Genomic DNA, 22,500 nt, shown 5'->3' on the forward strand with positions numbered 1-22,500 from the left:
TGTCACACACAGAGCAGGGCAGATCAGGGGGTTGGGGCGCCACCCTCTATAACCCACAGAGCAGGGCCGATCAGGGGGTTGGGACGCCGCACCCTGTCACACACACAGCCGCAGGGCGATCAGGGGGTTTGAGTGCTGCCCCCTGTCACGCTGATCCGGTGCCAGGAGGCCTCGCAGCTCCGCTGATCCCGGTGCTGGGAGGCATATTACCCTTTTACTATATAGGATAGAGGCCTGGGGGCTGGCTGGTTTGCCCTGAAGGGTGTCCTGGATCAGGGTGGGGGTCCCCACTGGGGTGCCTTGCCAGCCTGGATGAGGGGATGATGGCTGTTTGCAGCTGGTCACACACCCTTCAGGGTGGGGGTCCCCACTGTGGTGCCTGGCCAGTCTGGGTGAGGGGCTGAGGGCTGCTTTCAGGCTGGCGATTGTTGACTGAAGCTCCCAACCGCTCCTTTTTTTTCTCTTTTTTTTATTTTAATCTGGGCCAGCTTTAGCTCTGGCTCTAGCTCTGAGGCTTCCGCTGCTGAAAGCAGGTATCTGGTTTGTTTGGGTTCTATAATTGAAACAATGTATAACTCCAGCTCTGAGATCCCGGCCGGCTGAAAGCTGGTTTCTGGGTTTTTGTTTAGCTTCTATATTTGTTACAAAGTTTCAAACTGCCAGCTCAGAGGCCGGCAAGGCAGGCGGGGAACGTTGGAGTCCTCCTTCACTGAAGCAAGCAAGCCTCATGTTAGCTTCCAGCTGCCTGGCTGCCGGCCGCCATCTTGGCTGACAGTTAATTTGCATAAGGATATGCTGATTAGCCAATGGGAAGGGTAGCAGTCGTACGCTAATTACCATGTTTCTCTTTTATTAGTGTAGATATTGGGGTGACATTTGTTAATAAAATTATATGCGCTTCAAATGTACAATTCTATGATACATCATATGTATATTTCATTGTGTTCACTATCCAAAAACAAGTCTCCTTCTGTCACCATATATTTGAATACCTTTACCCTCTTCTTAACTCCGTACCACCATTTCCCTCTGGTAACCACCATATTGTTTTCTATGTCTATAATTTTTGTTTGTTTGTCTTGTTTGTTCTTTTGTTGCTTTAAATTTTATATTTCACACATGAGTGAACTCATATGGTTTTTTACTTTTTTCATCTGACTTACTTCTCTGAGCATGTTCATGTGAAGATCTATCCATTTTGTCACAGCAAATGGCAGTATTTCACCTTGTCTGATGGCTAAGTAGTATTTCATTGTACATACATACATCTATTTAAAAAATTCATTCAGCTTTATTAACAAAAATATATTCAGTTCACACATAGTCTAGTCAATAAAGCATTGCAAACCCATGTTTGACCATTTCTTAAAATACACATTGCAAGCATTCAAGCATTCCTGTTCTCCTGATACAATGATCTGAGAGCAGTGCTTTTCTAGGATTTTTAAGACTGAGGTGCATTATTTGGTAAACATGGATATACAATAATTTTATGCATTTAGGGATGAGTTATCCATACTTTCTAAGATATTTCTAAAGATTTTGTTATTCTAACCAAATCAGACAATATTCATGACTTCTGTCTGTAACTACTATGAAGATACATCAGGATTTTAATGAACTTCAACCTTATTTTTCTTAAAATGTAAAATGTTCCTCTGTCTTACATTAATGCAAGAAACAATGCTCTGAATATCTACCTCATGGTGACTTACATTAACAACGTAAGTCAACCACAAACACCATATCCATTTATTTTTTCTACAGAGGTTGCATATCACATTGCCCTCAATCTTCAAGGGAATAGATGTGAGTGAATCTCCCCAACCCCCAATATGCAAGTGCTCTCAGATCTCTGAGGCAGCAACAATCAACCCCGTGATTTCACAAATGCACTAGTGATAAAGATATAGCATCAAGGGATTTCATAGTAAAATCACATTAATATTTTCTTTTAGAAAAGTTCCAAATAGCGTCAATATAAAAAGGATACATTGTAAGTAATTACAGCTATCCAGACAACTGTCTTCCGAATACTTTGAAGCATACTAAAAATTATCTAAGTTTTAAAACTTTGGATTATTCTCTATGTATTCTAATTTAGCATAATATCTGACAAGTGTTATTGACTTACTACTTTTTAATGTGAATTCTCCAACATTTCAGATTTTATTTTCAATTAAATATTTCCCCACATTTAAAAAAAACCTTTAAAGTTACTTCACAGCATGAATTCTATGGGGTTTTTTCAAAGTATATATTTTGGACAAAGATCTTTTATTGTGTATTATGAGTGTAGAATTTCCCCCTCAATATGCATTCTCTGATATTGAGTGAGGTTATAGGTCCAGCAATAGGGTTTCCCATATTCTTTACACTTATAAGGTTTCCCTCCATTATGAATATTCATGTGTCGAGTAAACTGTGAATGGTGAATAAAGGCTTTTCCACATTTTCTATATTTGCAAGGCTTTGTTTTTTCTGGTATGAATTCTTCCATGTTGAGTAAGATGTCCATTCTGATTAAAGTCTTTGACACCTTCTTCACATTTGTAAGGCTTCTCTCCGGTATGGGTTTTTTTTTATATCTATTGAGACCGGAAAATTGAGTAAAGACTTTCACACACTGATTACATTTGTAAACATCTTCCCTGGTATGAATACTTTCATAACCACTAAGATTTAAAGATTGGTTCAAAGATTTGTCACATTCACTACATTTGTTTATCTTATCTGCACTATGACTATGATGTATAATAATAGATTTGAGCTTTGACTAAAGACTTCCCAGATTTATAATGGTTCTCTGGAAAGTGAGTTCTCAGACATTTATTAGGATTTGACCCTGAAAGTTTTTCAAGATTCATTGAAACGACTTCTCTCTCCATTACACATAGGATGGTAATAACTGATAAAAGAAAGGCCATTAACTTCATTTAATGAGGGCTTTAATTCCATTAAACATGTACATTTATTACCAAATAACTATCCTATGACACCCATTGAATCATGACGGTGGTATAAAGACCACCCCAAGTTTATAAAAATTATAGTCTTTGGAATAAGGAGGGCTTTTTTCTCAGTAAAAGAGTAAGGAATCCCTTGTTAATAGATTCTCAAATGGATCACCTTTAGAATTTCTGTCCTTATTTTTAAATCTCTGATTTTCAGAAATGTGACTCTTGTTTAATCTGATTCTACATTTTAAGTGGTCAAAATGATTATTTGTAGCACAGACTAGATGACTTTTCAGATTTTCAAAATTTCCTTTAAGAGAATATGTGTGTTTTAAAAAAATTGTTCTGGGTCTTTGCATTCAGAAACACAGTGTTTTGCTAATGAAACTCTTTTACAGGGATAGTTTCCCTAAAATGTTGTGTATCTTTGATCTCTTTTGGCAACAAGGATTTTATTAATAGTAATTCTCCCAGCATGGCTATGTCCATCATAGGATCTTTCTGCCCTTCACAATTCCACTCAATTCCAAGTCTTTCATTAAGTATACATTTTCAGGCCACAGCTTTCATATCTTACCAGTAGCATTTTGTGCGATGAATCTTCTATGACTGCCATTGGCAATAAGCCCTGTGTTCACACCTTTGTTTCATTCCCACTAACTTGTTGTGTTATTTGTTTGTTTTGTTTTGCTATATTCAATTTACTCTCCAGAGTCCAGGGAGCTTTCCTTTGCTCCAAAATCCTATCTAATAATAGACAAACATGGTAATTAACCGTACCTTCGCTACGCCTCCCATTGGCTAATCAGTGTGATATGCAAATTAACCACTAACAAAGAGGGCGGTTAATTTGCATATACCGGCTGGGAGCAAAGACTGAAGACAACATGGAAGCGAAGCGCTACAGAAGCGAGCTAAGTAGAGGCTGCGGAGACAGGAATGGATTCAAGCCTGCAGAGGCGGAAGGTGGGAGGGGGAACCCAGCTGCAGTGGCTGGGAGGGGGAGGGGAAACCCAGCCTCAGCGGCTTGGAGCGGGAGGGCAAACCCAGCCGCAATGGGTTTCACTCCCTTCTCTGCTTTGCTCCAGTCTTAGGAAGCCCTATTCTTGCAGGAATCTTCCTGCAATGGGCCTCTAGTGGAGATAATAATCAGATCAGGAAGAGAAATTCCCAGGAAGAGCAGGTTTCTGTAGCTCTCCAGGATCACATCTCTGTACAAGGCCCTCTGAGCTGTGTCCAGTCCTTTTTACTCTTCCTGAGAGAATTCTATGACCCCATTCTTAAAAAATATATACATGTATTTATTGATTTTTAGAGAGAGAGGGAAGGAGAAGGAGAGAGAGATAGAAATATAGCTGAGAGAGAAACAGTGATCAGCTGTCTCCTGCACACCCACTACCCAGTCCTGTGCCCTGACCATGAATATAACTAGAAATCTCTCAGTGATTGAGGTGATGCTCAACCACTGAGTCACATTGGCCTGGCTATGACCACATTCTTGATTGTCACTCATCCATGAGAAAGAGTCATTGTTGAACACCCTTTGCTTTTTCTTTCTCTTCATTCTGGAGAAATGTTTGTGAAAGTCAGAGCCCAGGGACAAAGGCTCACTAAAAGGCCAATATTTAATTGGAAGATCATAGAATGTTCTTTCATTATAGGAGAAAAAATGTTCTTTATCTTCCCCCATTACCAGTGGGAGGGGGGGTTCTGGGGTACTGCAGGAAGAGCATTTTTGGAGGCCCCCATGGAGGATGAGATAAGATAAAGCTTATTTTTTGTGGAATGATACCCCTGAGTTTCCAAAGTTCCATTTCCCTTAGTCCAACCATAGAAGAAGTATCGCTGGGGTTTCAGTAACTCTAAAATCAGAGCCTGTGTCCAGAGCTTCCTTCATATGTTGAAGCTGGGCCCATTCAGCATCAGGCTAGTTACATTAGTCCATGTGTGTGGGGTTCACATGGCCATGTGCCATGTGAGCAGAACCAGAGAAGCGGGATAAAAAGAGCCCCACAAGCCCAGAGTCACACGAGTCCCAAGAGAGCCAAGAGAGTTAACTCCTTTGATTAGGGGGCTATGTGTCCCAAATCCTCATGCCTTTGCAGGGCCATTCTCATTCTGGCAAATTATCTCTGTCCCCAGGTATGATTGACAGCAAGCACATTCCAGGTGTCACCCCCGCTTTCCTAGGCATGCGTCTATCTTCCCTTTGTCCTGTCCCCTCCCCACAATGTTTTACAGGGAACATGCCTATAATGTCTGGCCTTTTCTCTGTTCCTTTCCTATTATTAATAACTTGCTAATTACAACAGTATCACTCTGGCTTCCTCACACGGTACCGCCCCACCAACAGAGGATCCAGGATAATAACAGTGAATTATAGTTGAAAGGGTCTAAGACTCGGGCTCACTCCAGAGAAGGAGCTCTTACAAAAACACAAAGTCAAAAGGGGAAAGAAAAATAAGGACAGTAGAGGACGTAGAAGCCTCTGGCATGTATAGCTACAGAAAACATTTAACACAGCTCAAGTCCTAGAGATAATAACAGAAACCCTCACACTGAAGGCCTGTTTATCTACATTCCTACTGGGACACAGCATGTCCAGCTTTTCTCAAAAGGCAAAAGTGCTAGGAGCAGAAATAGAATAGTGGAGACTGGCTATAATTACAAGAAATATTAATCATGCTCTGGGAACTATTAGTTAGGCTCTGTTACTCTAATTGTTCTGTTCTGATTAGAGAAAGCACATTCTAACCTGGCTGGGAGTTGAATGCCCCGGGACATGGGAGTTAAATTAACCTCCTTTCCCAAGAACTGCCTGTCATCATGTAAAGATGAACAACATTGTTGCTGAAACAATCTGGTCCTAGAGGTGCCTTTCCCTTGTGACCCCCAACCCCATCCATATCCCTGTAACCATTATACCTGTCTGCTTTCCCATGCCTGTAATTCCCACTTTCCCATGTAACCTTTATCCTCTACCCAGTATAAGCAGCTTCCTTGTGGTGGTGGGATAGAGCAGACTTTTGTGGATGACCTGCTGCTCTCCCATTCTGCCAGCATTACTGAAATAAACACTCATGTACGATTCAACCCTGCTTCTGCTTAACTGGCTCAAGTCAACTAGATGTCCAGTTTCATTTTCTGGCAACTCTGGGGGAGTGACTCCTCTGGGGTGAGTAGCAGGAATCCCATTTTCTGCTTGCACTTTGGGTTCCTGGGGCTGAGGCCTGGACTCTTTTAATCACAGCAGCCAGGAAATTTCCCATTTTGAGTTCCAGCTACAGTCTCAGTCATCCCAGTCATCTCACCTAAAACCTAAGTTGAATTGAGTGTTCTATAATTCTGTAACGAAGGGGCATCTGTTGTATGTTTCTTCCCCATCTGATGTGAGCCTGATGAGCTCCTGGTTCCCAGTGGCTTCTCAAGGTCCTTGCCTGGTCTCTGCATCCAATCCTAATGAGCTTAGGATGGAGACTTGGCCGTGCAAACCAAGGGCATTCTTTGAAGTATATCTAGAGAATTATAAAATAACGAGAGGCTCAGCGCACGAAATTCATGCACGGGTACGATCCCTAGACCTGGCCTGTGATCAGGGCCATCTTCCCCAGCTGCCCACAGTGGCCCTGCCCCCTGTCACCACCCACCACGAGTTCCCCATTGGTCATTGGGTGATCAGAGCCTGCTGGTCAGGGGAGGAAAGAGGGTTTGGCTGTTCCACCCACTTGCCAGCCCCGCCCTCACCCCAGGTTTCCCTCTGTGTGGGGGGGCAACTTGTGGGGTGGGGGCCTTGGCCTGGCACCACCCGTGTCACCTGCCACCCACCCCAAGTTCCCTGTTCACCATTGGGCGATCAGAGCCTGCAGTTCGGGGAAAGGGACAGAGAGATGATCAGTGTGCCTCAAAGTGAATGGTCGACCGGTCATTCTGGTCATTCTGCTGTTAGGGTCAATTTACATATTACCCTTCTATTACAAAGGATGGTGCAGTTAGCTTGAGGTACAATATTTTCTGCCAGGCTAAACTTTCCATCTCATATTCTCACATTTTATTACTAACTAACATAAACTTTACTTTTTCTTTCAGATCTTTAATGGGGATTTCAAGACACAAATGTGTGGTAGGTCACACATATATTAGAGAAACTTATACCAAATTATCTGGAGACATAGTAAAAACTAATTTTTTAAAATATATATTTATACTTTAAAAGTAATTTAGTGCCTGGGGAGAACACTTCTATAACAACATATAAATTGGTTTGCTTTGGGAAATGGTGATCAAGAATCTCATATCCACATGAGAATTCTTTGTAATCTAGATAATTTTCCTTTAGAGTACAAAAAGCATAAATACTATGCAGGATCAAGTGTTGATTAATCTGTAATACTTAGAATATTCAACACATAATAGGAAAATTTAATTCACTGCCTAAAAATTTGTAATAAAATAGTTAATCAAACTCTTTCCAAAGTAGGGGCTAAAAAAAAAAAAATCATAGATTGTGGAATAGAGTGAAATCCATTTAAAAAATGGAACACTGGTGTGTTCTGTTCAGCTGATGATAAGAGATCTAAATACTGAAACAGAGACTTTTTTGTCTGAATAAATCTGTGAGTATATCTTATTTTAAAAGTTATTTGAATTTTTAGGTGTTTTTGGTAGACTCGAAAAGAGAAAACAATATTTCTCAAAAGTAACGACAATGTTTTCTGTTACATATACTTTATCTCACATTTGTTCTATTTTCACCTTTAACTTTATTTCACCAACCTTTTAAATTTTAACATAGGGAAAATGGTGAAGAAGACAAATGAAATATAATGAACGTTTACTATTGAAATCCTTTTTCCTTTTGAAATCTATCTAATATTGACAGTATCTAATACAAAGAAATATACCTGCATTCATAGGCCTGACTTCAAATGGTTTCAATTTGTAAACTTTGTTGTTTTTTATGTTGCAGTATGTGTTGGGAGATAGTTGGTGTGCACAATTGTTGAAGTTGGACCAAGAAATGATTTGACGTGATAAAATTCTTATTTGGGTGATTTACATATAACTTTCCTACAGTGTTGGCATTATGGTAAGTTGTGTAAATGAGAAAAATTTTATAACAGGCAGCTTCACAATTATCTGAATGTGAAAGAAATATCCAGGGAGAAAGATTACTTTGTTTTCCTCATAAATGTCTATATATTAAACATACATGATTTTGATAATAAAACTCTAATAATTTCCTTTAATGAAGTCATGCATGTACTCTTCACTTTACACTGTTCAGGCTGTTTCCTCTCTAATGAATGAATACCTTCTCTCATTTTTTTATATTCTAAGACCTAACTTTAAATCTAACTTTCCTCCTGTGAACTCACCTAGATATTATTGGAACCAAAGTTTATTTATCCTTAAAAGTTTATTTTTATTCCTACACATTACTTTTTAATGACAACACATGTTTTAAATAAGTTAGAAATAATAATTTTTATACTCTCAAGCAGAAAACATTATTTTATCATAAGACCTTAATCATTTTATGTGTTAGAGGATGAGGATACTGAGGAAAGAAATTTTCCTAAGAGATATTGTTAAACTTTTTTATTTTAAAGAAATAAGCTATTTTCTGGCCCATAGTAAGTTGTACAAAATGCTGTACTTTTAAGGAGACAACTTGGGAAATCTTAATGCTGCTGTTGAACTTACTAGCTGTGCAAACCTGAACAGCCTGTCTCACTTAATATATGCCTCATGTTGAGACCAGGTATCTATAGATATTTCTTTAACTGTGTTTGCCAAACATTTGAATAGTCTTATAAGAAGATATGCACATTTTAAAATTTGTGTCACACTATGCTGTGATTTATTATGTGTTTGAAATTTGCCAAATAATTCTCATCTCTTTTAGGCTATGATGATCTCAAAACTGTTTATGTTTCAGTCTGTATTTTAGACAGAGAACAAAAAGGTAAGTATAAGAAAGGCAAGCAGATGGAGAGAAGTTTCATTGGTAATTAGTTCTGCTTTACAATTTTTACTTACTAATTTACATCTTTTTAGTCTTTTCACTTTTTCCCTCAAATTCACTATCCTAGCTCTCTTACTTCTCTAGGCTTCCATAAAGCTTTATCTTTGCCTTTATTTTTCTCTTTACTCCTTTCAACTAATATTATTTCATGAATTTAATTTGTATACTTCTCTCTGCTTCTTTTTTAATGAAAATTTTAAAAATTGTTTTGAGAGAAAGAAACAATGATTTGTTGTTCCACTTACTTATGCACTCCTTGGTTGATTCTTTTATGGGCCCTGACTGGGGACTGAACCCTCAACCTTGGTGTATTAAGATAACACTCTAACCAACTGACCCACCCAGCCTGGGCTATTTCTCTCAGCTTTTATATTCCTTATTCTCACAAAACTGCAGTTTCTTCTTACACAGACTGACATTACCAGACTGTGCTTGCTGATTTTGTTCAAGGTACTAATTGGTAAGTGCTGGGTTACAATAGAGATCGAGGGGATGGAAATTTCATTGAGAACAGATTTTTCCCCCCAATACCTCCTAATCACTTACCTGGAATTGGATCTCATTAACCATGAAAATAAATGAGACAAGAATCAGGCATTTGAATTTGCTCAGTTGAGTAAAATAGTAAATGTATACTAGCCTTGTTTATTGATGATGGCTAGGTTTGGGGTACGTGTGTGTGTGTGGGGGGGGGGGGTAAATTATGAGCTTATAGTGACATCATTTTGATTCTACGATGAAAACTTCTTTATTCAGTCTGGAAATGGCATGCCACCCTGACTCTTGAATATTAACAAGAGAAAAAAAAAACACATTTTCCTATGCTTTGAAAATCTCTCTAATCCCTCTAATTTACCCACATAACAACAATCAACAATTACTACTGCTATATAGGTTATTCTCTAGTACAATTTTCAACTACAGCTTTAACTACTTTTTTTCTGTCAAAAAACCCATGTTTAAAACATAAAAGAGAGATGTATTTTTCCATCTGAAACATCACTTTGCTAACTTTACTTTCAACATTAATTATCATGGTTATTTTTCCATTGGGATCAACATTTTCTTCTTTTTTTCTATTCAGATATAGCAAGTATAGCAATGGGAAATCATACGAGAGTGACAGTGTTTATCCTAGCAGGTTTGACTGATGACCCACATTGGAAAGTTGTGTTATTCATCTTCCTGCTTCTCATTTACATGCTAAGCATCACTGGCAATCTGATCATCATCACACTCACCCTGCTGGATATTCACCTCAAGACCCCCATGTATTTTTTCCTTCGGAATTTTTCCTTTTTAGAAATTTCCTATACTAGTACATGCATTCCTAAATTTTTGCTTACTGTGGCAACAGGGGACAAAACCATTTCCTATAATTGTTGTATGACTCAGGTGTTTTTTGCCTTCCTTTTTGGAGCATCTGAATTTTACTTGCTGGCTGCTATGTCCTATGACCGCTATGTTGCCATCTGTAAGCCCCTGCATTACACAGTCATCATGAACCGTAAAATCTGCACACAGCTTGTCCTCAGTTGTTGGCTGGCTGGATTTTTTGTCATCTTTCCACCACTCATCTTAGGCCTGGACCTTGACTTCTGTGCCTCCAATATTGTTGAGCATTTCTACTGTGACTCTACTCCTCTTATGCAGATCTCCTGCACAGACACATGGATTATTGAGCTGATGGGATTCATCTCTGCTTTGGTGACACTTGTGATCACATTGATAATGGTGGTAATATCATATACTTATATTGCCTTGACCATTTTAAAATTCCCTTCAACTAGTCAGAGGAAAAAAGCTTTTTCGACATGTTCTTCTCACATGATTGTGATAACCCTTTCTTATGGCAGTTGTATTTTCATGTATGTTAATCCATCAGTCAAACAAAAGGTATCTTTTTCCAAGGGAATTTCTGTGCTCAATACCTCAGTTGCGCCACTTTTGAACCCTTTCATCTACACTTTACGGAACCAACAAGTGAAAAAAGGCTTTATGATTATGATCCACAGGGTTATTTTTTTCACAAAGAAATGAATGTCCTATTGCACTGTCTATATAAAAGAAATGAACAAAGGAGCCCTTAATAATAACAGGATATCTAATAGTATCTTCCAGTTCATAGTTTCTCCTTCTTTTCCCGTTCTTTTCTAGGATGTTTACCTTTATCTCTTTGAAGCTTTATTTTCACAGAAATCGTTCTACATTAATTTTATTTATTTTCTTCAATAGAGATATTTTTTATGATCTCATTTTTTTTCCCCACTGGATATGTAAATGAAATTGAGCTAAATTTTTAATCTGTCTTTTTCTATCTTTCAATTCTAATTAGTCAAGACTATGAAATATTATTTAATTTGAATTATGTTTTATGTAGCATGCAATGCAAAGTGTGCTACTGTACTTTATTTGTGATCATTGGTAACTTATTTAAAACTAATATTCATTTATATTTTCTGTAATACTACTGATTTATTGGTGCACATTCTATTTAAAATAATGAAAAGGAAACTGTAACAGATTTGCAATAGTGTTGATGCTCATCTTTGAAAATGTTTGTTAATTAAAAGTATGATTGTTATTTTACAGTACAATTTATAAAAACTAGTTATTCATAAGAAATATTTGAAAAATAGCAAAGAAATAAAATAAAACAGGCAGGAAGAAAACCACATATAGTATATAATTGAGTAGACAATTATATAAATTTATGTAGCATTTGTAGAATGAACAGGAACTTAGAATATATTTAGGTCATGAATATGATTTCAGTGAAAATGGCTACTTAAACAATTTATTATATTTTTTCATCATAATTTTGTTTTATATACATTTTGATAAAGTAGATTTAATAATTCTAAAACATTATCAAACTTTTAGAAATTTTAAGAGCAAGGAAATGAGAAAAAAATATGTATGTATAATTTGAGCCAAACTAATAAAAATAAAACCGGAGTTTCTCTTACTATTCTGATTTTGATTCTGTTATATGTCAATCAGGATGAGTTAAGCGAACTCATCCTGATTGACATATAACAGGTAATTCATCACTGAGCTATTCTGAAATGCTTTACTTAATATGCATTTCAATATCTGCCCTCTATAAGTTGTTTACCTCAGAGGATGTTTGTGACTTTTAATAAGGATCACCAATATTTTTTAAGGTGAAATCATCTTGGCATGTGATTAGAGTCTGTAAAACATACAGATAATTCTCCCGTAAGTGTAAGTTCTAGGCAGAAATGTGGTTTATTTCTGAATATCTCAAATGTAAGTTCCTATGTTTTAGAATATATTGATCATCTTTAGTGCTCTCTATTTCCCAACATGGCATAATCATTATAATCAGATTGTCTAAAAAATCTCTAATTTTAAGTTAGTCAGTCATAATTTGAAAATTTTAGTTATGCGTGTCCTTTTTTCTTATTTAATTTACTGGAATTTTTCATTATTCATGATATTATTTACTAAACATTGAAGTCTGTTTTCCATTGTGATCAAAACTTGAAATATTCCATTCCTAATAAATATATTTTCTTGCTTGTTTAGAAATCTGATTTTGAAAAGTATCATCTTGCCTACATTTAGCTTTTATTGCCCTCACCACCTTTTACTTCACATTCTCTTCACAGCAATCTTTTACTGGTTTATAGGCCACCAATTCAGTAACCTTTTAAACAGTGCCTTTCAAGATTAGTCATCTTTTTACTGTCATAGTAATGAATATTTGCATTGCTTAGAACAATTGATCACTGCCTTTTTAGTTAATATAATTTTTTTGGATTAAATGAGATATTATTGTGTAATTTTCTGTGATTATATGGAACGTGTTTTTGTTTGTTTGTTTTGTTAATCCTCACCCAAGTTTATTTTTCCATTGATTTCTTAGAAAGGGTGGAAGGGGCAGGGGGAGAGAGAGAGAGAGAGAGAGAGAGAGAGAGAGAGAGAGAGAGAGAAACATCAATGTGAGAGAGACACATTGATTGGTTGCCTCCCCCTGAACACACCCCGAACAGGGCTGGGGATCTACTTGCAACCCAGGTATGTGCCATTGGCCAGAATCGAACCCTGACCCTTCAGTCCATGGGCCAACACTCTGTTCACTGAGCCAAACTGGCTAAGGCTGGAGGTTTCTCTCTCTCTCTCTCTCTCTCTCTCTCTCTCTCTCTCTATATATATATATATATATATATATATATATATATATATATATATATATATATAAATTCATGCATGGGGGTGCGGGTGTCCCTCAGCCCAGCCTTCACCCTCTCTAATCTGGGACCCCTTGAAGGATGTCCAACTGCCAGTTTAAAGGGATTGGGCCTAAACCAGCAGTCAGACATCTCTCTCATAATCCGGGACTGCTGGCTCCTAACCACTCACCTGCTTGCTTGCCTGCTTGATTGCCCTTAACCACTCTGCCTGCCGGCCTGCTCGCCCCCAACTGCCCCCCACCACCGACCTGCTAACCCCCAAATGCTCCCCACCAGCCTTATCACCCCCAACTGCCCCCTGTGCCAGTGTGCTTGCCCCCAGCTGCTCCCCTGCCAGCCTGCTCACCCCCAACTGCCCCCTGCAGGCCTGCTAGCACCCACCTTCCCTGCCCACTTGCCTGCTCATCCCCAACTGCCCCCTGATGGCCTGCTCACTCCAAATTGCCCCCCTGCTGTCCTAATCACCTCCAACTGACCCCCACTGATGGCCTTCTCACCCCCAACTGGCCCCCCTGCTGGTCTGCTTACTCCATTCTCCATCAGCCTGATCGCCCACAACTGCCATCCCATCCAAGCTCCCAGCTTCTCCTTTTTTTCTTTTTTTTCCCCAGCACCTCCTTGAGTGGAGGCCAGGGTGGGCTGGAAGCAGGTATCTGGGATTTGTTTATATTCTATAATTGAAACTTTGTACCCTTGAGTGGAGCCCAGGGCTGGCCAGGGCAGGTGGGAAGCTTGGCTTCCTCCATCACCGGGGGTAACCCAAGCCTCCTGCTCACTCCAGCTCCGTGGCTGCCACCATCTTAGTTGGGTTAATTTGCATACTCACTCCTGATTGGCTGGTGGGTGTGGCTTGTGGTTGTAGCAGAGTGGTGGAGTGATGGTTAATTTGCATGTTTCTCTTTTATTAATGTAGATAATATGCAAATTGGTCAGGACACCGTCACATAATGACCAATCAGCAGGCTGCATGCACAGCAGGCAGGGATGGGCGGGGACTTGCACCATCTGGGACATGAGGCTGCCTCCCACCTGGAGCCCAGCCGGGTATGTGAGGCTGCCTCATTGGCTCCTCATGTGAAAGGTGAGCTTGAATCCTTATTCTTATTCAGTGTAGTGGAGAGTGGGAATTGGTTTATAGGATCCAGTCCCACTTGGGGAAATGTTACTACAGTCAGAGTAGTTGTAAAATGGGGATCATATTTATTTGCTCACAGGCTTGCTGTAGAACAGACAGAGTCACCATCCTCACAGAATCCAAGATGCCCCATGTGCAAACCTAGAATGAAAAGTCAGCAACACTCCACATGGCCAAGAACTAGAAACTGCCCTTTGAAAGGAGCATACTCAACAGAACTGTGAATCCCGGGAAGGCCAACAGGAAAGCTGCCTTGTGGTTAATTTACGAGTTTAAGGTGCAAAACTGGGATCAGAAAGTAGTGACATCACACTGAGGCCATGCAGTCATATGGCAACACTGAGACTGTGGGACCCTTGGGACGAGTGGTTTCCGATGCCATGGGAACCCCCTGCCCCCACTTCAGCCTCTAGGTGCCAGTTACAGATGACCACGTGCACAGGGATGAGGGTTCCGGGCCTGCAGTGGTGGGGTTAGGGGACAAGAGGACCTCCTCCCATAATGTCTCCCCCAACCTGCACAGTGTCAGGTTGTGTGGCATGTGCTCACTGATGGCATCACCAGGTGATGTCACCTAGAGGGGCCTCTCAGGCGGTTTCCCTGAAGAGGGGCGCATGCCCAGTTCAGAGGTGAGGAGGTACAGGCTTGGGGGTCACACGACTCCCCACAGCCCCTGCAGCACGGCCGGAGCTGAAGCCGCAGGTCTGTCTGGCTGTCGCAGGGCCTGGACAGTGCGGTGGCCCTGGCATTGGTGGCGAGTGCTGGGCGCCTGAATCCGGAGAGCCTCCCATACCCACAGGCCTTCCTAGCTAGACCGCTCCCCTCCTGGATCCCTCACCAAACCCAGGTCTGACCCTCATCTTCCCCACCAGACCCCAGGGGCCTAACCTCCCAAATGGTGACCTTTGACTGTGCGCCCTCACCCTAACATTTCAGTCTCAGAACCTAACACCTTCCTTAACCCCCTCACCTCCAATCTAACCTTTAACAGGAGCCATTGCCAACCACATCTGGTCCAGCACCACTCTCCCCACTCAAGCCCCCCACCTTCCTCCATGGAAACTGCTATTGCTTCCCATGAACTCAAACAAAATAGGATTAATCAGCCCTGACCAGTTTGGCTCAGCAGAGAGAGCGTTGGCCTGCAGACTGAAGGGTCCCGGGTTCGATTCCACCTGGGCACCTCTTACTGCCCTCCCTGCTGGCCTGGTCACCCCCAACTGCCCCCCCTGCCAGCGTGGTCATCCCTCATGACCCCCCTGCCAACCTGGTCACCCCACACAACCTGCTGCTCAGTCATTTGGTTGGCCCTCACTAACCCTCCTGCTGGCAGGGTCGCCCCATGCAACCTAATTGTTCAGTCCTTTGGTCAACCGTCACTAACCCTCCTGCAGGCTTGGTTGTAGGCAGTTATTTTGTGAGGGTGTGAGGTTTAATTTGCATATTCCTCTTTATTATATAGGATAGTCTTTGGAATAAGGAGGGCTTTTTTCTCAGTAAAAGAATAAGGAGTCCCTTGTTAATAGATTCTCAAATTGATCACCTTTAGAATTTCTGTCTTTAATTTTAAATCTCTGATTTTCAAAACTGTTTGACTCTTGTTTAATCTGATTCTACATTTTAAGTGGTCAAAATGATTATTTGTAACGCAGACTAGATAACTTTTCAGATTTTCAAAATTTCCTTTAAGAGAATATGTGTGTTTAAAAAAATTGTTCTGAGTTTTTGCATTCAGAAACACAGTATTTTGCTAATGTAACTCTTTTACATGGATAGTTTCCCTAAAATGTTGTGTATCTTTGATCACTTTTGGCAACAAGGATTTTATTAGTAGTAATTCTCCAAGCATGGCTATGTCCATCATAGGATCTTTCTGCCCTTCACAATTCCACTCAATTCCCAGTCTTTCATTAAGTATACATTCTCAGGCCACAGCTTTCATATCTTACCAGTAGCATTTTGTGTGATGAATCTTCTCTGTTTGGCATTGGCAATAAGCCCTGTGTTCACACCTTTGTTTCATTCCCACTAACTTGTGTTATTAGTTTGTTTGTTTTGTTTTGCTATATTCAACTCACTCTCTAGAGTTCAGGGATCTTTCCCTTGCTTCAAAATGGAGAAAATATTCAGGTCAGGAAGAGAAATTCCCAGGAAGAGCATGTTTCTGTAGCTCTCCAGAATCACATCTCTGTACTAGGCCCTCTGAGCTGTGTCCAGTCCTTTTTACTCTTCCTGAGAGAATTCTATGACCTCATTCTTAAAAAATATATACATGTATTTATTGATTTTTAGAGAGAGAGGGAAGGAGAAGGAGAGAGAGATAGAAACATAGCTGAGAGAGAAACACCGATCAGCTGCCTCCTGCACACCCGCTACCCAGGCCTGTGCCCTGACCATGAATAGCACTAGAAATCTCTCAGTGCTTGAGTTGATGCTCAACCACTGAGTCACATTGGCCTGGCTATGACCACATTCTTGATTGTCACTCATCCATGAGAACGAGTCATTGTTGAACACTCTTTGCTTTTTCTTTCTCTTCTTCTGGACTTTTCCTCAGGCAAAAAGATTCTTCATAAGTAAATTCTCTGGAGTGTGACATTGACTCCCAGCGCTCTGATTCCCTATGTATATCTTTATCCAATTTTCTAATGAAGGACACTAAAGTTGTTTTTATGTCTTGGCCATTATGAATAATAGAGCAACAAACATTTGGGTACATATATCTTTTTTTAAAATTTAAATTCTTTATTGTTTAAAGTATTACATAAGTCTCCTTTTTTCCCCATTGACCTCACTATGGCCGCTCCCACTCCCCCCCCCCCCCCGCCAGCACATGCACACATTGCCCTACTGTATGTGTCCATTAGTTATGCTCATATGCGTACAAGTGCTTTGGTTGATCTCTTATCCCACCCCCACCCCACCTTCCTTCTTAGGTTGGACAGCCTCTTTGATGCTTCTATGTCTCTGGATCTATTTTTGTTCATCATATATTTTGTTTATGTTCTTCATTACATTCAACAAATGGGTGAGATCATGTGATATTTGTCTTTCTCCGAAGGGCTTATTTCACTTAACATAATGCTCTCCAGGTCCATCCATGCTGTTGCAAATGGTAAGAATTCCTTCTTTTTTATAGCAGTATAGTGTTCCATTCTGTAGATGTACCACAGCTTTTTAGTCCACTCATCTGCTGATGGGCACTTAGGCTGTTTCCAAATCTTAGCTATTATAAATTGTGCTGTTATGAACATAGGGGTACATATATCCTTTTCTATTGGTATTTCTGATTTTTTGGGATATATATTCCTAGAAGTGGGATTACTGAGTCAAATAGGAGTTCCATTTTTAACTTTTTTGAGGCAACTCCACACTGTTCTCCACAGTGGCTGCACCAGTCTGTATTCCCACCAGCAGTGAAGAAGGGTTCCTTTTTCTCTGCATCCTCTCCAGCACTTGTCATTTGTTGATTTGTTGATGATAGCCATTTTGACAGGTGTAAGATGGTACCTCATTGTCATTTTGGTTTGCATCTCTCAGATAATTACTGACTTTGAGCATATTTTCATATGTCTCTTGGCCTTCTGTATATCCTCTTTTGAAAAGTGTTGATTCAGGTCCTTTGCTCATTTTTTGATTGGATTGTGTATCTTCCTTTTGTTAAGTTCTATGAGTCCCTTGTAAATTTTAGAGATTAAACCCTTATAAGAAATCACATTGGTAAATATGTTCTCCCATGCAGTGGCTTTCTTGTTATTTTGTTGGTGTTTTATTTTGCTGTGCAGAAGCTTTTTATTTTGATGTAGTTTCATTTGTTTATTTTCTCTTTAGTTTCCATTTTCCTATGAGCTCTATTGGTAAAGATATTCCTATGACATATGTCTGATATTTTGCTGCTTATGGAGTCTTCTAAGACTTTTATAGTTTCCCGTCTTACATGTAAGTCCTTTATCCATTTTGAGTTTATTTTTGTGTATGGTGTAAGTTAGTGGTCCAGTTTCACATTTTTGCGTGTATCTGACCAAATTTCCCAGCACCACTTATTGAAGAAACTGTCTTGACTCAATTGTATGCTCTTGGCTCCTTTGTCAAGTATTAATTGAGCATAATGACTTGGGTCGATTTCTGGGTTCTCTGTTCTGTTCCATTGCTCTGTATGTCTGTTCTTGTGCCAGTACCAGCCAATTTTAAGAACAGTGGCTTTGTAATACAGCTTGATGCTGGGTATTGAGATCCCTCCTACTTTGTTCTTCTTTCTCAGCATTGCTGCGGCTATTTGGGGTCTTTTTATATTCCATATAAATTTTTGGATAGTTTGTTCTAGGTCTGTGAAATATGCCATTGGTTTTTTAATGGGGAGTGCATTGAATCTATAGATTGCTTTGGGTAGTATGGACATTTTAATGATGTTGATTCTACCAGTCCATGAACATGGTATATTCTTCCATCTGTTTATGTCTTCTTCTATCTCTTTTTTCAATGTGCTGTAGTTTTCTGAGTTCAGGTCTTTTACATCCTTAGTTAAGTTTATTCCTAGGTATCTTTTGTTGGTGCAATGGTAAATGGGATTTTTTTTTGTTTCTCTTTCTGTGAGTTCATTATTGGTGTATTAAAAGGCCATAGATTTCTGGGTGTTAATTTTGTATCCTGCTACATTGCTGAATTCATTTGCTAAGTCTAATAGTTTTTTTAATGGAGTCTTTGGGGATTTCTATGTACAATATCCTGCCGTCTGTGAATAATGACAAGTTTTAATCTTCTTTTCCAATTTGGATGCCTTTTATTTCTTCTTCTTGTCTGATCACTATGGCTAGCTCTTCCAGTACTATGTCAAATAGGAGTGGTGAAAGTGGACATCCCTGTCTTGTTCTTGTTCTTAGGGGGAAGTGGTTTTGGTTTTTGCCCATTGAGTATGATGTTGGCTATAGGTTTGTCATAATAAGGCTTTTATTATGTTGAGGTATAATCCCTCTAATCCCTCTTGCTGAGAGTTTTTATCAAGAAAAGGTGCCCTAACCCGTTTGGCTCAGTGGATAGAGTGTCAGCCTGTGCAGCTGATTGATGCTTGTAGCTCTCTCTCTCTCTCTCTTCAACTCTATAAAAAATAAATAAAATATATTTTTTTAAAAAAGAAAGGGTGTTGGATTTTGTCAAATGCTTTTTTTTGCACCAATGGATATGCTTATGTGTTTTTTATCTGTTTATGTGCTGTATCACGTTTATTGTTTTGCAGATATTGTACCAGTCTTGTATTCCTGGAATAAATCCCACTTGGTCATGATGTATGATCTTTCTAATGTAATGCTGATCTGATTTGCTAGAATTTTGTTAAGATTTTTAGCATCTGTTTTCATCAGGGATATTGGCCTCTAAATCTCTTTCTTTGTAGTGTCTTTATCTGGATTTGGGATGAGGGTGATGCTGGCTTCATAGAAAGAGCTTGGAAGTTGGCCTTCCTCTTGAATTTTTGGAATAGTCTGAGAAGGATAGCCTTTAGTTCTTCCCTAAAGGTTTGATAAAACTCCCCTCTGAAGCCGTCTGGTCCAGAGTTTTTGTTTGCTGGAAGTTCTTTGATCACTGTTTGAGTTTCATCAGTAGTTGTTGGCCAATTCAGGTATTTTTATTCTTCCTGATTGAGCTTTGGAAGGTCCTATTTTTCTAGGAATATGTCCTTTTCTTCTAGGTTGACCAGTTTGTTGGAATAGAGTTGTTCATAGTATTTTTGTACAATCCTTTGTATTTCTGTGGGGTCTGTTGTTATTTCACCTCTTTCATTTCTCACTTTGTTTATTTGGGTCCTCTCTCTTTGCTTCTTGATGAACATGGCTAGAGGTTCATAAATCTTTATCCTTTCAAAGAACAAGCTTTTATTTTTATTGATCTTTTGTATTGTTTTTTGGTCTATGTCAATTATTTCCACTCGGATCTTTATTATTTCCTTTCAACTGGTCACTCTTGGCTTTTCTTGCACCACTCTTTCTAATTCTTTAAGTTATAGAGTTAGGTAATTTATTACCAGTTTTTCTTGTTGTTTTTTTTTTTTTTTTGAGGGGTTTTTTTTTAGGTAGGCCTGTAATGCTACTAACTTCCCTTGCAGGACTGCTTTCGCTGTATCCCATAGATTTTGGATTGTTGTGTTTTCATTGCCATTTGTTTCCAGGATACCTTTTATTTCTTCTTTGATCTCTTTGGTAATCCAATCATTGTTTAAGCATGCTATTTAGCCCCCACGTGTTTGAGTTTTTTCATTCTTTTTATTGTAGTTGATTTCTAATGTTATGAGATTTTGATCTGAGAAGATGCTTGATATGATTTCTATCTTCTTGAATTTGAAGAGATTTTGCCTGTGCCCTAATATGTCATCTGTCTTTGAAAATGTCCCATGTGCACTTGAGAAGAATGAACATTCTGTAGCTTCCATGTGAAATGTTCTGAAGATGTCAGTTGGTTCCATCTGATCTAGTGAGTCATTTAGGAATTCTTTTTTTTTCTTTCTGATTTTTTGTTTAGAGAATTTATCCAGTGGTGTCAATGGGGTATTACTACTAAAGTCTCCTACTGTGAGTATATTGCTGTAGAACTCTCCCTTAATATCTTCCAGAAGTTTTTTTATGCATTTGGGTGCTCCTGTATTGGGTGCATATATGTTTACAAGAGTTATATCCTCTTGTAGAATTGCTCCCTCTAGTATTATGAAGTGGCCTTCCTTCTCTCTTGTTAGGGCCTTCACTTTGAGGAATAATTTGTCAGATGTAAGTATTGCTACCCCAGCTTTTTTTCATTTCCATTTGCCTGAAAATTTTATTTCCATCCCTTCACTATCAATCTGTGTGAGTCCTTTGTTCTGAGGTGGGTTTATTGTAGACAAGATATATGGATCATGTTATCTTATCCATTCAGCTCCCTCTGTCTTTTGATTAGAACATTTAATCCATTTTCATTTAAGATTATTATTAATAGGTACTTGTTTATTGCCATTTTTATTCTTTATGCCTGTGTTCCTTCTTCCCTTCCTATTTCTTCTTTTTACTGCAGTCCCTTTAGCATTTCTTGCATTGCTGGTTTGGTGGTAATAAACCCCCTTAGCCCTTTTTTATCTGTGAAGCTCCTGATTTCACCTTCAATTTTGAATGATAGCCTTGCTGGGTATAGTGTTCTTGGATTCAGTCCCTTGCTTTGCATCACTTTGTATATTTCATTCTATCACCTTCTGGTCTGATGTGTTTCTGTTGAGACATCAGTTGATAGTCTGTTGGGAGATCCCTTATGGGTAACTTTCTGTCTCTCTCTTTGCTATTCACTTTGGGTTTGGTGATTTTATCGTATGTGTACATTATCAGGACTATTTTGAGAATCCCATCTGCCATTCAGAGGAAAAAGGCTTTCTCCACTTGTTCCTCTCATATGATTGTCATTTCCATTTCTTATGGAAGCTGTATATTCATGTATGCTAATCCCTCTGCAAATTAAAAGGCATCATTGATCAAAGGAATAGCTATTCTCAATACCTCTGTTTCCCCCATGCTCAACCCCTTCATTTACACCCTGAGAAACCAGCAAGTAAAACAAGCCTTCAAAGACATGGTCCATAAAGTAGTATTTTCTACAAATAAATGATTTGTTATTTTGTCAGAAATAAAGGGCACTCTCAAAGAGCAATTAAGTGAAATCTTGAAATTCCTAAACATCTATGTAAGTGTGCATTTTTTCCAAAGTCTCTTCATATGCCATTTTATAGTTAATATTTTTTCATTATTTCCCCTTCCATACTGTTTCTCCAATACATTCTTAATTGACTTATTTAAAAATATACTTTTTATTTCTTCTACTGAGTGTTCTGGAAATGAAATGTATTTATTTGAGATATACTCGTATTCTAGAGTGTAATGTAAAAAAAATAAGTTTAATTCTGTTAATATCAGTCCCTAAAAGATGCATATAATATCACATTGTATATTAAAAGTAGAATTTTCAAATTAGTGTGTAATTTCTTGTATATTATCAAAAGATTGATAATTTTTAACATTTAAAGGATCTAAATGTTCTAATATTACTGTACATTAAATGAAGTCCTAAGAGGTAATATGTACTTGTGCATTGCACTTTAAATGCAGTGCTTTATACTTTCTGAAAATTACTTCATATTTTCAAGATAAGTAGAAA

General features: G+C 38.9%; 1 protein-coding gene across 1 annotated transcript; it reads left to right on the top strand.

The window, feature by feature from the left end:
• Positions 1-10,083: 10,083 nt before the first annotated feature.
• Positions 10,084-21,954, top strand: LOC102426960 (olfactory receptor 6C75-like). The gene is made up of 2 exons (XM_006101298.1): positions 10,084-10,878; positions 21,811-21,954. Exons 1-2 carry the CDS (start codon positions 10,084-10,086, stop codon positions 21,952-21,954), a joined length of 939 nt encoding a protein of 312 aa, XP_006101360.1.
• Positions 21,955-22,500: the final 546 nt, after the last annotated feature.

This window comes from Myotis lucifugus, unplaced genomic scaffold (assembly GCF_000147115.1).
Source record: "Myotis lucifugus unplaced genomic scaffold, Myoluc2.0 scaffold_350, whole genome shotgun sequence".
Taxonomy (NCBI): Eukaryota; Metazoa; Chordata; class Mammalia; order Chiroptera; family Vespertilionidae; genus Myotis; species Myotis lucifugus.

Excerpts from the sequence above, each read along its gene's own strand:
- LOC102426960 (XM_006101298.1), top strand. The coding sequence starts at position 10,084 with ATGGGAAATCATACGAGAGTGACAGTGTTTATCCTAGCAGGTTTGACT. Across the intron at positions 10,879-21,810 it reads ATCCATCAGTCAAACAAAAG|GCATCATTGATCAAAGGAAT; the intron begins GTATCTTTTTCC and ends GCAAATTAAAAG.